This window comes from Dromaius novaehollandiae, chromosome 1, assembly GCF_036370855.1.
Source record: "Dromaius novaehollandiae isolate bDroNov1 chromosome 1, bDroNov1.hap1, whole genome shotgun sequence".
NCBI lineage: Eukaryota > Metazoa > Chordata > Aves > Casuariiformes > Dromaiidae > Dromaius > Dromaius novaehollandiae.
The window spans coordinates 133,534,826-133,551,061 of NC_088098.1; the positions used below are offsets into that span (position 1 = coordinate 133,534,826).

Here is a 16,236-nt window from a genome sequence, read left to right on the forward strand (position 1 = left end):
TCTAGTACTTTTCCAACTTCCAGGCATACTTAGTATGTCTCTATTAAATCTGTTTTTTCATGCAGCTGCAAATGGCAAACCTCATGTTCAATTAGCAACTAAACAAGCAGAAGGCAATTTACCAATAATACATCGACACTATTCACCTTCAGCTAGAATTGAGTTTTAAAGGCTTTCAATTAAAATATTTCTTAATTTAATTGGCTGAAATATTTAGTCTCTACATTTGCTGCAACAGCCACTAAAGATATTCTTTGATAGGATGCATACAAAAACTCAGTCTCTGCTTTTGTGTCAGCCCACATTACTCTGAGGCAAACTTCCACCTTCCCACCTCACTCAGTGCAATTTGACTGATACATGACACCACATTTTCCCTTTCCTCTGTTCCCTCCCTCTGAGAACCAAAAAAACTGCAGCAGCTAGTTTGCTGATCCTAATTCACATTTTATTAGAATTTCGTCCCCATATCCTATTCTAGAGATAGGTCTTATGCTCGTATTTTGTACTTTAACAGAATTATTACTGAGTCATAATTTCATTATAGCTTGTGTCTGCTGAATAATACATATGGTTCAATTAACTTAGCTCTGAGATGACAGCACAGTTATAACATTCTCAATTATTTCATGACAGTCTGATATAGAAAAACATGCTATTGTAATTTCCACTATTTCCAAAGATGATGGAAGTAGTGCTTTTCCTATGTTTTTGCCCTGTTTGCTACCACTCTCCCAGTCTCCTCTCATACTAACTCCCTTGCTGCTACTGAAGAATAGCACCCTTACATGAATATGGAACATACAGAATGTAAGAACAAATATAGGGCAATTTCAGTTACAAAACGTACAGTTTTTTGAAGATTTTTTTGCAGAAATTTTTGAAGTAAATTCTGTCTCTGATAATGGACAACTGCTGGAATATGAAAAGAAACGGAACTATTAAAACAAATAGACATTATTTCTGCATGTTTTTAAACCTATAAAATTACACTGCACTCTGACTACTTTTGCTGCTGTTCTTATTTATCAAACATACAGTACCAATTTCATACTTAGGATACATTTAAACTTTAACATTAGCAGACTTTAACATCTGTTCACCTCTGACCTGCATAAATTAGCAATATAAATCTTCACATTATACAGATTCGGAAGTTTGTCTTCACTTGGCCATGGAACTTTTTCCGCACTCAGTCTACTTAAGAAACTTGTTATTTCTCACTCTAAAATCACAAATTACAACAGACACACATATGCATACTGCACACATAAGTGATCAATGAGGTCCTGGCCTCTTCCTGATGTCACGTTTGATAAAATCAGAACAATATCATCATATTGGATTTCTATCTCTGATTTTTAACCATATCTCTATTTGTACTCATTGTGGCCTAAAAATACTCATATTTTCAGTGCTATTGGTAAAAAGAAAAACAATTCCTCTCTTCTCCCCCACCCCCCACCCCTCCAAGACCTTCAATATTACAGAAAACCTCTATCTAGGGTCAGTTTTGTCTTATGTATTACAGATAATCCACATCCATGCTGGCTGTCCAGACTCCCTTTATCATCAAATGGAGAGAGAGAGACATGTGGAGGGTGCAATTTATCTCATCCTAAGGCAGATGGATTTAAAATAGGTCAAGACAAATGAACTAATAACTGTTATGTATGTCCACAAAGGGAGTAAAAATGACAAGCCCAAATGGAGTTATGTACATTATGGATCTCTAAAGCTAGATAAATTGAATAATACGCCAGTATCTATATTGAGCTGAGTATGCTGAGATGTAAACCACAGCCAAATAAAACACACTAAAAGACAACTGGATTTTTGTTCCTGGAACTGAGTGTGCAGTTTCAAAAGCTTTAGCTCATGAATACATTTACTGTAAGAGGACCACGGGAATCCTCATTTTCTTATTGGATTTAGCTTAAATGCTAGGAATTGTTTTTTTCCAATTTATTCCTACCCTTTTGGAGTAGCCTCTCCTGAATTAATTGCACATTTGTGATAATAAATGCCCTGCCTCGGGGAGTCTTTTTTGGGATCTTCAGTGGAATTATTCTAATGGCAAACAATAAAGTATAGCCAAAAGGATTATTTAGGGAAATGAACCCAACTCACCAAGAAATACCGAACTCAACAAGAAGGATTTAGACCAAAAGTATTTGACCCCATTTAAAGCAATCATCTGCAATTTTCATTTGTAGTATACATTCTCACTAAAGCTATGATAAAAACTCCAGCTTTCAAGTATGACATTCATACACTCATATAATGCATACAGATTTACAATTTTATGTTCAGACAGTAATAAGGAATTTTTGGTTGAAAGTTTATATTGCATCTCTAGTCAGTACTTTGTATCTGAAAGGCCAAGACACCTTAATAATCTAAAATCTATTCATTTTGATAGATGATGATGCATTTAACCATTATAAAATAATATATGCATATATATATTTAAAAGAAGTTCTTCATGGCATTAGTTGTTTTTATGAACCTGTTAATTTTTACATGGCAAAGACCACAAGTACCAGCAATGGCATTTCCATATCTCATTTCCCTTTTGCCTGAACAATGTAAAAATCTTTTCTCCTCCAAATGTACTTAATTCCAGATTAGCCTTTTTATTATGATAATAAAAATGTCTTCAAAAATATATTCTTTATGAAAGGAAAATAAAATTCTAAATATTGTCCTATCTGAACTGAAAGTAAAAAGGGAATTATTTTTCAGTTCCATCTGTTGGTAACATGCTTTCATCAGTCTGGAGATAACTCTCATTTCCTAGAGCAATCCATCACAGTGACATTTTATCTCAGAGTGAAACATGAAAGCTTTAATGAAACCATTACATGGTTTCCAGCACATTGCAGACCTAATAAAAATAAAGGCCCAGCTGGACCTCCTGTGCTACACTTCCTTAGGTGCAAGGGTTCGATCTCAAGAACTTTAACACAAGTGCAACTTTATTTACATGAGCAAATTTTGATGGTCAAGTGTTTCATTAAATAGAAAATGATCTTATGAATTTTCTTATAATATCATGATCGATCAAACTGAGAACTAAAGATTTCTTCCTGCCCTCTTTCTTTGGAGTTATTATTGGAGTCATATTGCACTGAAAAGCTTAACAAAAAGTCTAATTAAAATTGGACAGTTTCTTAAATATGCTTGGAAAAGTGCATGAGAACCCTAAAGCATCCTGTGTCTTGCAGCAGGTTGTCCTTTCTTCCCCATTGCTTGAAGATTTATTTGGGGCTACTTTTCTGCATCATAAATTCTGTATTATTCTTTAACTTTGAAAAGTTCTACTAACAAGTTTAATTTCAATTGAGCCTATGAGAACAAACTGCAGAGAAATCATTTCAGAAACAAATTTTCAAAGTATACAAGAGTAAATCCATATGCTGCTTAGATGAAGCACAATAAAGCATCATTGAGATAACCTGTAGTTAAAATGATGGTGTATGACTTATGATTAAGCTTCATTACCTGCAGAGCAAGGGGCTTCCATCTCATATTTTTCAGTAAAGCTGGTGCTGAGGTAAGCATGCTCTGAGGTCGCTTTTTCAAAGTTAAGATAACACCACTCGGATCCTCTCGTAGTGCATTCACCAAATTTTTCAACTGCCACCCCACCTGGTAACCAGTAAAATCATTACAATAAAATTGAGGTACAGTATTCAATATGTAATGTTCCCTTTTTAAATAAGATTAGTAAAATAACATAATAGGAGTGTAAATATATTTTAAAGGCGATAACTCTAGAAATGTCAAAAATAAATTACTGCATGAAAATCACGTCAACTAAAATATTATAATGCATTAAGATGGATATGCATCATTTCAGGTTTTAGAAATAATCAAGTATTGTTACTCCACTGTAAATGCACATTAAACTCTCAAAATGCTTTTAAAATAAGCTCTGCTACATAAACTTTAGAAAGTTAAAAAGCCCTAGCTTCTGCCCCCTACAGTTTAATTCAAAACTGAGCATTTTATACTCTATGGTTACTATAAAGTCTACTAATCACATGTAGTTTTACTACTTCTGCTCTAACAATCCTAGCAGGTGATGCAAACAAACAAGTTCAAGAAAAACTTCTACTCTTTGCAGTACTAAAAGATAAAATCTGAACCACAAGACCATTTTTAATAGTACTCCTTTCATGATGGTTTCAGAAAAAAATACAGCAAACTAATAATAGAAATATAGTTTAGCCACTACTTGAGTACTGGCTCAAATTAAATTTTTCCTAATTGTATTAAAGCATTTTGGAATATTCTGAAATTGAGAAATTGGTTAATGTGGAAAGCAACGAGCCTTTATTTCTAGACATTGGATAGAGCTTTCTGATTCATTCGTTTTGTATTTTTGAAAAAACTTACTTCAAATATTAAAATGGTACAACTCATGACAACGATTTTCAATGTAAATAATGCTTGATTTTAGGTATCTAACTTGAAACACTTTAAAACACCCTTGATAGTTTTTGCTTTTCAGCATACTCAATCCATGTACTTTCAGGTTTGACACCCAGAGCGGCAATACACAGGATCATACGTCATTTGAAAATCTTGGCCTGTATAATTAGACAGTGATTATGTTAGTAAATTTGACAGCTTTTTTCCTCTCTCTCTGTTTCTCTCTTTTCCTCTCTCTTTCTTATATTCACAGCTATGTTTTCCTGACATTTAAAGCATCAGCATTACAAACATTTTCCTGTTTTCGTAATTTATACAAGAATGATGCTAAAAAGCAAACTGTCAAATTGAGTTGTGAAATTCTTACTGAAAGAAATTCTAGAGCTGTGAAGTGGTTACATCCTCTTAAAAAAAGAAATTTTATATCATGTCAATATGTTTGAAAACATCAAATAGGCAATGTGAACAAACAGAATGCAGATGTTGCTTATTACTAGTCCAATATAATATGAAACAAATATGTATTTGTTACCTATTTTAAAGCAAGGTCTCATAAGTAGCTTGTTGCTATTTTTTTTTTTTTACCTTATTCCCTATTTCTCCAAAACTCACTTTGTTTGTCTAATGTCACATATTTTAAGAACTGATACTCCCGGACGTACAAGCCATTTAAACTCAACAATAATGCTTATGTCAATAACCCTGAATCACAGACAGGCTTCAAACTTCACTGTTCTTCCTCAGTTAATGTGAACCTAGCTGCCGTTTCTCACCAAAGCAAACTGAACAAAATGCTAAGTTCTCACCTTCATTATATCCAGGATGTACTTCTACTGTAGTATTATTGTAAACAAAAAACCAGGATGTTGACAACATATCCCTTTATGGAATATTTTCCAGCTTTCACCACAGACTTCTGAACGTGGCTGGAACCTTTATTTTCAGTCTAATGCATTAGACATACTGTGCTATTATACTTTGAATAAAATTAAACATGAACATACTCAACCTCAGCTCAAAACCCATACCCTGCTCAAGTCTCTATTCTATTTTAACAATATCTATAAGAAGTCCCTGTAAGTCCAAGCTTTATATCTTACTATTATGGCTTTATAAAAAATACCTTGCTATTTAGAAGACTGTTGTCTTACTTAGAGAGCCTTCGATCCCTGCTTAGAAACAGCATATTAGTCATAGCTCCACACTGTTATCTGGAGCACATATAAGGTTTCATTTGCTCTGTGCTACCTGAAAGAAGGAATTAAAATCCTCCAGTTCATATAAGACATCGCTGTATGCAAGCGACTGTACACTTGAATTCCCTACGTAATAACTGAAGACAGGCTTCCGGAGAGAAATCATTCTGCTGCAGAAAGCAACAAAAAGAGCCTTGGGAAGGACATGGGGTGACCCAAGTTAACGGAGTTACACTGTAAGAGTCTTCCCACTTAAGTCAGTAGGATGCTGCATGGTAGAGCTGTGCTTCAGGGCCATCTGTTCCCCACAGAAATAGCCAGAGAGATATAAACAAAATGGTTCTTCCTTTTCCTTTACGCTAGCAGTTTTAAAATTATTTTAAATGCACTTTCCAACTTTGCAGAGACAAACTGTATCGTGTATTTGAACCATGCCTTACTTTGTAATAAATGGAAGATTATCTAGTCATAAGAATTACAGAAAAATCATTCCAAAACACTAGGACTTATGTATTTAATTTAGAAGCTTATAAATAGAAACCATTTTACTTAAATTTTCACAGGAAAATTCTGAGTTTACTACAAATTTCAAATGAAGTCCATCCTCTACTTTTACTTGCTTCCCTGATAGGAGTTATCTGGCTGGTTCAGCCAGTCCTTCTTGACTTTTGATCAAAAGCTCCTAAATGTGCCTGAGAGGAAGAAGTCACAATAAAGGTTGTCGATAATAAGTTGAAGTAAATCTATGACGTCCCAGAAGGAGGCATAGTTTCCGGTTCTCACTGAAATTCCCACTACATAGTTTAGATCCTATCAATATTTATATCAACACGCACTGAACAGAATTGACTTTATTTGAAGAGGTCAGTCTAGGATGAAGAAAAGTCAGTCAAGGTATCTGGAACTGAAAACTGTTTTCCAGAAATCCACTTTAAAGATACATCATCTAAACTTTCTTCCAAGTGCAATCTGAATTTATTCTCTCTAACCTCTCAAGATCTTCCCCTTTCTCATTACCATCACCGTCATCAGTTCTCAACCTCTAATTATCAAGATTTTGGGCAGAGCTTTTAAAATTCCTACCATATCCTTTATTTTATTTTTGCTCACTTTGGCAGTCAGATAATGATTGAAGAACAGATTGAAGAACAAGTTGCAAGGTGGCTTGTACTAGACCTCATCTTTGTTTAACATAATCGAATATATCTTGTTGTCTAAACCAATTATTTTTCCTGGTTCTGCTGCTGTACCAGACTGGTTTGAGACCAGCACGGTCTGCCCAAATTCTGAGTACCTGTCTTTTTGCTGTACATAAATGAGGCTGAACTGATCCTGCTATTTACATTTTTTACAGTTGGCATTTATTCACAAGAGAGACCAGAGAACCAGTTGCATGCAGGTATGTGCAACCGGGTTAACTCAGAGTAACTGTACTAGATCATTAAACCTCCTTCACACAGGTAACCAGATCAGAAATCAATGTGAGTTATGGCAAGCACATTGGTAACTCTTTGCTTCAATTCTTCTCTCTAGGGCATGAAGACCTTCCCAAAGCCTTTCTATAAGTCTCTGATTGCCTTAAATAAAAGATAACATTCCAACTCTTCCAGAAAAATCACTGGAGGAATAAATGAGAGGCAATCAAAAAAGTCCATTTTTCCTCCAGAGTCCATTATGAAAATGAAAATTATAAAGAAATACCGAAAGTTCTTAAGAAATAAAAATCTGTGCTACAAAAAAATGCTATTTTTGTCAGTTGTCTTGTGTTCTTTGTCAGTTTTCTTGTGTTCTTCGTATGCTATGTTTTTTTTTCTTTTTTTTTTAAGTCCATTTTCACATCTCCTGTAATGAACTCTGTGCCACTTCCCTCTGAATATTCACTGCTGTAAAATATGGCATTGATTCTTGCACGACGTTCACCTCACCCAGCTTTGCTGATCTGCAAAGCAGGTGTCTAGTCCAATTTACTCCTCTAGACTCTCTCACTGGCTCAGAGTAAATGCTAGTGACAGCAGCTCAGAGGGTGATTCACCCCATTCCAACCTAGAAGGTGCCCGTGTACTGCAAAAAGGCACAATAATAACAAAGTTTCATTATTGGTTTGAAAAACGAAAACGTTTACTTAAATGCTGGTATAAAGTTCATAGGTTATGCTTAGTTTGTAGAAAATTGCACTAAAACAATCCAAGTAATTAACTTTTAAATGAGTGCACCACTTCGTAAGGCCATGTGCCCATTTTTAAGTAGTAAGCAAGCTCCTGTTATTTACTCTCATAAAAATTTACATTGTTAAACCAAGTGCCATCGACAAACTCTAGTCAGGAGAGGTATCTTTAGCAGCAGTCTGAGCCCAGCATTTGCTTTTGCTCCATAGTCCCAATATTATACTCAACTCCCAGTACTGCTTGTTATCAAGAGCAGCGAGAGCCGACCACAAGACGAGGGGGCACCACCCTGCCGAGGGTCAGGGTAACTCCCCACATTGAGGTAGAGGAGGCAAGGTCCTGGGAGGCGAGATGCCCACAACATCAGGCCACCTCTGAATTTCTCATCTCATCCCACAGCAATGTCTCCAGAGGCTGCAGTGGGGCTGGGACGCCTCACCAGCACACTCAGTGAGGCTCAAAGCCACAAGGTTCCTCCAGCAGAGCCAGTCGAGGCCAGTCAGGCACGCAACCATGGCCAACAAATCCGCCACCATGGCCAAAGGGAAAAGTAGATGCTACTGAGCAAAGATACTGAAGACATATTTTGAAAGACATGAGCTAACGCAACCCCAACTTTTCTTTGGCTTGCTGCAAGCACATGTGGCTCATAATAATAAGGCACTTATATTTTAAATTCCTATTCCAAGTGGCCAAGAATGCTAACATTTAAAATGTTAAAAAGCTGCTCTTCATTCAATGACCTTTTTACCAGATGTATCTACTTCCACCTTTATGACAATCTGGGAAAACTGGTAGCAATCTTCGCTTTTTCTGCCTTTCTCAAGGACAGACAGAAGGCCTGACTGTTCACTGAATCTTTACTCTGTATTATGGGGAAATAAAACCACAGTGCAAGGGCAGAGACCTACTGACTTTCTTAATCTGTTCTGCCCTTCCTTGGAAAAATGGCTTACTGGATCGATTTCCTGCTCCTTTGGAGTGCCAGAATATAGAACCTCTCCCTAACCTAAACAACGTGTAACAGTACCTTCTGGTCAGTAATTCACCACCCCTCCATCCCTCCCTAATCCAAGAGCAATTTTTTTCTTACACAGCCACACCCATGATAAAATTCACAAATTCCCGTGCTAGTTCATGATTTCTGGAAGTACTGCTGTACGTTACAAGCCACAATAGAGTTCTGTAAAATATTAACATGCAGTCAGCTCAAATGCAATTGGATGGACTCAAATCAAATATTTTTAGGACACTACAAGATACAGCACTAAAAAAGCTACAGTCTGAAAAATCCAGCATGTGTATCCCAATGAAACTGTAGAAACAGTTGCATCACTTAAAAGCAATGCACGAGTCTAACACACACTGAAACTATATTGTCTAGAGGGCGGAATTATAGTCAAATGATAAATAGAACGCAGTCCATGGTTTTACAGGAGTATTTCTGTCCAAAGGGTCACCAGAGTCCTGCAAAAGTTAATGAGAGCTCTCTGTTTCCATGAAGAGACAACTGTTCCTCCCTGCCTCCCAGTTAAGGTAATTCTTTCCTGACTTGCAGCTTTGTAAAAGGGGAAAGTGGTAATATCTCTACACTTCTGAAGGAAAAGTAATATCTTCCTGCTAAATATAAACTGTAAAGGCATCTGCCATTTTCTTGCTGAGCAAATATGCAAAATCCACTCACGTGTTTAATTTTAAAAAGTTACTGCAACAGGGAGATAATCAAAATTCTTATTCTCTTCAGTGTTGCTTGTTGTAAGTGGAATGCAGCCAGAGCTTTTTGACTTATCAACCATTTTCTTCAATATTTTACTCAGTTTTGAACTAATAAAAGTATAATTTCTAGGAGGAAAGTACACTCACATTAAGCAATGGATGTTTTTAACAACTTATATGTATCTATCACCCATCTTGCATTTTATAAATAAAAATTAATAACATAGGAAAAAACAAAATCGCATATAAAATTACTGTCCACCAAACCTAATACACTGTTAAGCAAGTCAGAATACAATCAGAAACTATCTGGCATCATGCTGTTAAATTAATAGGTTGATTTCCATGAAGACTGACCAGAAGTGAAGATGGTCAGCTGGCATCCTTCTGAAACAAATGTGTTAGAAGCATTTCCTCCCCTTCTCCCAGCTGCAGATGCCTGAAAATGCTAGAAAATAATCCATACATCTTCTGCCTCCAGAAATCATTATTAGGTGAGGAAATCACAAAAGGATGGTTACAACATGGACAACCACAGAGATGAAAGCTGTATCTGTATGTGGTAAGAGAAGCAATGTCAGGAGAGCAGCAGAAACCTTTCAGGGATTTATTCAGCTTCTTAGGCTAACATAACAATGAACACCCATGCCTACATAACAGCTTTCTTCCAAAGAAGAGAGGTTAGTAATACTGCAATTGCACATATTGTAATTCTCATTAAGAAATATATCGGCTATATCATTTAAATAAATGTAATCTTAATCTGATGTTAAAGCAGTTGTTTCTGTACATCCTTAGAATGTTACTAATCACATCCCACTATACCATTGTCCAAAGACACAACAATAGAGTTTGTAAATAAAGCACACTGAAAAAAATCACATCCTTCACTTGAGAAAATCCTGGTGGTCCATTACAACTTCTACGTATTATCACTAAACTATGAAACAAGTCATTTTTATATTTATTTCTGTCTAGGTAAAATAAAGGCCAAAATTAAGAGACTTTCCCAGGAATAAATGAAATTAAGAGTAGAACTGGGAGATGAATCCAGAGCTGCCTCTGACTAACCTGCTCCAATCACATTTCTGCATCATAAAACATATCTAATCCAGAGCATAGCTTCTGACTGAGTTTATTATCTTATTCTCTTTAGATATTTGTATGGCTTCACTGTAATTCAACAAGCTTCACAAATATTAATAACATGACTACAGAGCACCATGGTAATATAGACAAGCATCTGTTTTATCCATGAGGCAACAGAAACTTGAATCATCCAGAAACACATAGCCAGTTATGTATTAAAGCTTGGATACTGTTTCTTTAATGATAATGCCTACCTTTCAGTTTTCTCTTACACAGTCAATCCTCAGTTCAAAGCTACTTTAATGTTTTGCTTTTGAGTCATTTCTAACACCACCCTTGAACAAATAAACTATTACTTTCCTGTGTGTTGCAATGAGAACAGCACTTCCATGAGTTGAATATACCCTGTTTCATAGATGTAGGTACCGTCTCTAGATAGGGACAATGGGGTTCGTTTCCCTGTTATAGGGCATGACTCTAAGGAGCAGGGCAGATTTCAGTTTGCTCAGTTTAGGTGTCTGACATGTCTCTGACATGTAAAGCAGCCTCCCTCACTGGTGTGTCTGCACTTCCCCGCAGGGACGTGGTGCCTCCAGGGCAATGAATGTCAACTGTCTGCCCCTTCGACCACGAGTACACGTAACCAGAATCGGCAGCTTCAGAGGATTTTCATCCAGTCCTCCCTCGGCTTATATAGATGTTTTATAGATGCTGCCGGGGAGGGGGTCTGACACCCCGCTCTGATGAGTAGGACTTGCTCCTTCCTCAGCAAGGGTGCAGACGTAAAACCTGCATGAATGAAGGTGCTGCCACCAGGGCCCTCGCTGGACCTCACTTCTCAGGCTTCCCCGGGGAACGTGGGAAGAGCCCTGGTGTCTAAACCCATTTCAGCAGGGCTCCCGGCCGGGGTCAAACCTCCACTGCCTAAAAAGAGACATCTGAGCATCCTGTGTGGCCACAGGCAAGCGCTAAAGAAACTTTTAAGCTAAGGGTGGAAGTGCTGCTCAATGTCTGCACAGGCACAGAGAGTCAGTGGTGTGACCTGAAGGCACAGCTGGGATTCAGGCAGAGCGGCTCACGCCCCAGCTTCTCACATGTGAAGCTGCAGCATGGATGTGAGCTGCCTCAGCCCTCAGGGTGGGAAGGCACAGTCAAGTCCTCCATATTTAATGCAGTGTCAGGAACGTGCTCCTTGGGGTTAGCCAGCAGCATTAACATGCCGCACCCAAGCTCGCCTTGTTGCAACTCGTTTGTGCCACTGTACGCAAACATCTCCTGATGGAAATCTGTTGCATGTGTGGGTGTATTGCATACTCACATATTTAAATTCCCCAAACTGTCATTCTGGAATTAAGATTTTTTAAAAAAGTATATATACATACATGCACACGCACACGCACACATACACACAAATAATTTGATTTAAATTAAATTTATATTATCACAACTTAAAGCAATATTTTAGAATGATTCCAGAGAGTCATTAATTCCAACAGTCTTTGACCACCTCTTTTTAACGTATAAGTAAAATCCCTGAGATCCCCAGCTGCCCTACAGCTAAACAGTCCTGCTATCCTTGAAACAGATGTTTCTTGAATATTGAATTCATACAGTGAAAATAAATTAACATGTGTAAAAAGAAGTGGAAAAAAATCTTTAAAGGTCACTATTAACCAATCAAACTGAAAAAAACCTGCTTTAATTGAGCTGAAAACTTACACAGCTTCATTTAGCTGAAGGATAAGGATTTAGAAAAAAGTGTCACAATAAGGCAGTAATTACTGGCCCATGAGTGGTTTTTTTCCCCTTTTCATTGCTATTAACACAATCAGCCATATACAGCTATATACAGTGTTCGAGCCACTGAAGTGTTCTAAGGCACTGCTGAGGGTTTTTTTTTAAACTTCATATGTCAGGAGTATATCAACTGAAATCAATCATAGATTTCCCTGCTTTAATTTTCCCTCCCCCATGACGCAGCATTAACTTGACTTTCCTATAATTTTAATCTACTTTACAACAACCATCACCATCTTACTCTTCCTCTTAATTACCTCCCAAATTCATCAGAATAAGATAATGAATTATGCAGCAGAAGATCAGGACTGAACCTGAAGAATACCTGGGTAATTTATACAGCTGTTATCTGCACAAAGCACAGAAGTATTCAAAACTATTAAATCCTAACTCATATGTGGTCCAGGCTGCGCACAACAGTTGTATTAGAAAATTAATATGTACTGTTTTGAAGACATCTCTCCTTATCCTTCATCTGGTTTTCTAAAATGTATTTTAATTTTCAGCAATCACTGTAAAAAGGAAGTTAAATTAGCAGCAGGATAATCTGTTCCTTCCTTTCCAAATACACATATACTTATGCTAACAGTAAACCTTTTTGTCACATAGGAATAGGTTAAAAGAATAACATAATCTGTACTTTGTTCTATATGCATATATACTTAACCATAGAAAACTCAGATTTTACTTATATCTGCTACCTGGGCAGAGAACATCTGCTCTAATAATTTATTTCACACATCAGAGACTAAGAAATTTTGAAAGAATTATATTAACTGCAGAACTTGCATTATTCTCAATATTGAGAAAAAAACAGTTAACATGGTAATTTAAATTGCCTGCAAATTGAAATTGTAGAAATGTTAATGATCAGGAGCAACTGTGAGAGTAAGAAAATAATTTCTATCAGGAATATGTGCATAAAGGCAGTAAAGTTTTTGGCAGCATGCTATCTTTAATATTTTTGCTGGAAATATTGATGTAATTTATTGCACTTCTTAGAGGACTTTTCTTTGTTACAGAAATCTGTTATTTTCATATGGAAAAAAGAAAAACATGGAACAACTGCAGAAAATAAATAAATTAAAAAGCGTGTTTATCCAGCATGTTCTGTGCAGAAAGATGAATTTAATAACCAGAATACAAGAATCACTCCATGGAATACTGTAGCCATTCTTAGTAGAGGTACCTTTAGGATTATGATCAACTATAGATTGTATAAAAATATTCGACTTAGCTATAGAATCAATAGCTTGACTATCATCAATGGTGATGCTATGAAAGCCTACAAAAACCACCTACAGATAAAAAATTGACTGGTACTGCAGCTGAGTTCTTGGTACAATTAAATTGCTTCTAACAGAGACATTAGCTCCTTCAAAGTCAGCCCAGGTGCATATTCCCAAATTGCAGCCAGTGCTGGATAGAACAGTCTGTGCTATCAACTACAAGAGAACATTTTTTTCCAAAGAAAAGTAATGGAAGAACCCAACAGTCATCTGACCAGTTATTCATATATGCTTATCTAATCCCATGAGTAAATTACCAGGGCTCTATGATAACATAGCTAACCTTTCTGGAGTACAGCCAGGACAGAAAGAAATCTGTGCTTGTGACTGAGCTGTGGGATACAGCAAATGGCTACAAGTGATCAAGACTGCACTCGGATCTCGAAGCAGTTACTTCTAGGAGTACGACATGCTGGCACTGAGCCAAAGTCCTTGTCATATAGCAAATGAGAGGTACCGGCACCTCACATTGCATCAGTATCTTCTATTACTTCCTCCAAAGATCTCCTGTAGTAATACTGAGTAATCTGAGCCTCTCAGAGCTTGACAGTAACACAGCTACATCAGTAGGATACTTTGGAGGTTAACATGCCCAGCATATACTCTTCAAATGCTGAGGTGCAGAATAACTCTGCAGCAGAGGGTACAGGTCAGGTACTCCAGAGCACAGATCAAATAACACACTGAAAGTGGGATGTCGGTGCCCAGGTCACTGGACCGAACCTGCCACTCATGAAATCTGAGGCAGTAAGGAACAACCTCTAAAACCACTTGTGACTTACAACTGACCCTGCACTCATTCCTCTTCCATTCCAGGACAAAGTCAACCAGGTTTAATGTTTTCAGCTAAGCTAAGCAGTTTGACTTTAAAGTAAGCTAGAAGCACTCACAGAGCTGAGCTCTGTTATTATCTAGGAGACAGAAAGCTGCTGGAAGGCAGTAAAGTGGGGTTTCTGATGCAACTTAACCATCTCCACCAGCTGGAGACACAGGTGTGTAGTTAAGCATGAAAGTTTCATGTGGAATGAACAGAGGGAAATTATTTGAAATTTGGCAGAGACACGAAGTAGCGTGGGCTGGCCAAGCTTATGCTGCTCTGTCTAATGCAGATGCAACACTGATGTGTGTGTTTGCTGACTTGCTGTGCCTGAGTTAGAAGTGCCAGTGGATGCCCATACTGACACAGCACCCTATTTACATAAAAATGAGCCCGGTGCTCAACAAAGTGGGGTATGTGTTTCCAATATCAACTCTGAACAAGCTACAGGGATAAAATGGAAAACAGATCAGTGGACAACAACATACAGCATTTGGGCTGATGAACTGGCAAGAGAGTCCTGGCCCTTTCATATTCTACCAAACCAAAATCAAACACGGAACAGCTCCCTTCTCGAAGCAGATGCTTTGTCCATGGAGCTGCTGACAATCAGCTGTATTAATTTTATTTTTCCTAAATGTTTAGTTCATTTGCAAAAGTATTTGTTGAAAACAAAAACTAAATCCATCTACATACATACACATGCACACTTCCCTGATTTCTTAAAGGACTTTCATTCCTACCGCATCTTCAGAGTACATGAGTATCCTCTCTCCCTGGAAAGTATTTCTTGGAAAGCACAACATAATTCATCTGCATTTGTCAAGTCTGTCGATTTGTTTCTCGTTTTCATTTATACTTATGTAAAAACATTTGCATTCAACATTGGGAAACAAAAGATCATCTTCCTTCACACATCTCATATCTGCAATATCACACTTCCTTGACATATGGGATATAAGTATAACATATGTGTGTGTGTATTTGCACATCTATGTAAAAAGAAATCTGTGTAAAAATAAATCATAAATATTACATAATTTCAACACATATTCTATGTTAAAACTAAAGTGAATTGCAAATTTGCAGAAAGATAATTTCCTTTTGAGAGGATCACAACAATTTAGTTTCTTTATCGGTATCATGTAATACTTAGGGAGACTGTAAAAAAAGAATAAATAATTGAACTGAAACTTTGAGAGGGAATTAGGAGGAGAGGATACAGTTGCCATAATCAAAGTACGGTCCTCATACCCTGAAAATGTTTACTAGAGAGAGTTCAGGATGGAGCCCTGCAGAGAACTAGGTTATCTCCATAGAGATTTCTATTAACATTTCTGAAGAGGCCTAAAAATCTTTTAGCTTTAAACCTCACCTACCCTTAAAATGAAATATCCCTGTCAACAGTCATCAAACTTATAAAACAGAGGAAGCCCAAGGATTCTGGAAAGGATTAAAATCATGATTTGGGAGATACTACCCCATCTCATGTTCCATGAAAGTACACACACAACAGCAATAGAAGGATGCTGAGCATGAGGTCTACTTCATTTGAACTTCTATGATTTTGCTGCATTGTTTTTGCACACATTTTCTATCAGCTGGAAAGTGTCAGCTCCCCACAAAGCCTGAGAGTTTTTGTGGAAGCACTGAACTCTTCTCACAGTAAATCCAAACACCAGTTCCTTTCTTTTTCTATGCAAAGATTAAGTTAGGGTAAAGTCCAGAAA

General features: G+C 37.1%; 1 protein-coding gene across 6 annotated transcripts in view; it reads right to left on the reverse strand.

Moving 5' to 3' along the window:
• CNKSR2 (connector enhancer of kinase suppressor of Ras 2) overlaps positions 1-16,236 on the reverse strand; it is a 223,382-nt gene that overhangs the window by 101,364 nt on the left and 105,782 nt on the right. For 3 of the 6 annotated variants that reach the window (XM_026120681.2, XM_026120686.2, XM_064499010.1), the window contains exon 9: positions 3,505-3,651. The exons of the other annotated variants lie outside the window; for them this stretch is intronic. In XM_026120681.2, coding sequence (XP_025976466.2) covers positions 3,505-3,651 — 147 coding nt within the window. The remainder of the gene's footprint in view (positions 1-3,504; positions 3,652-16,236) is intronic. 6 annotated transcript variants of the gene reach the window in all.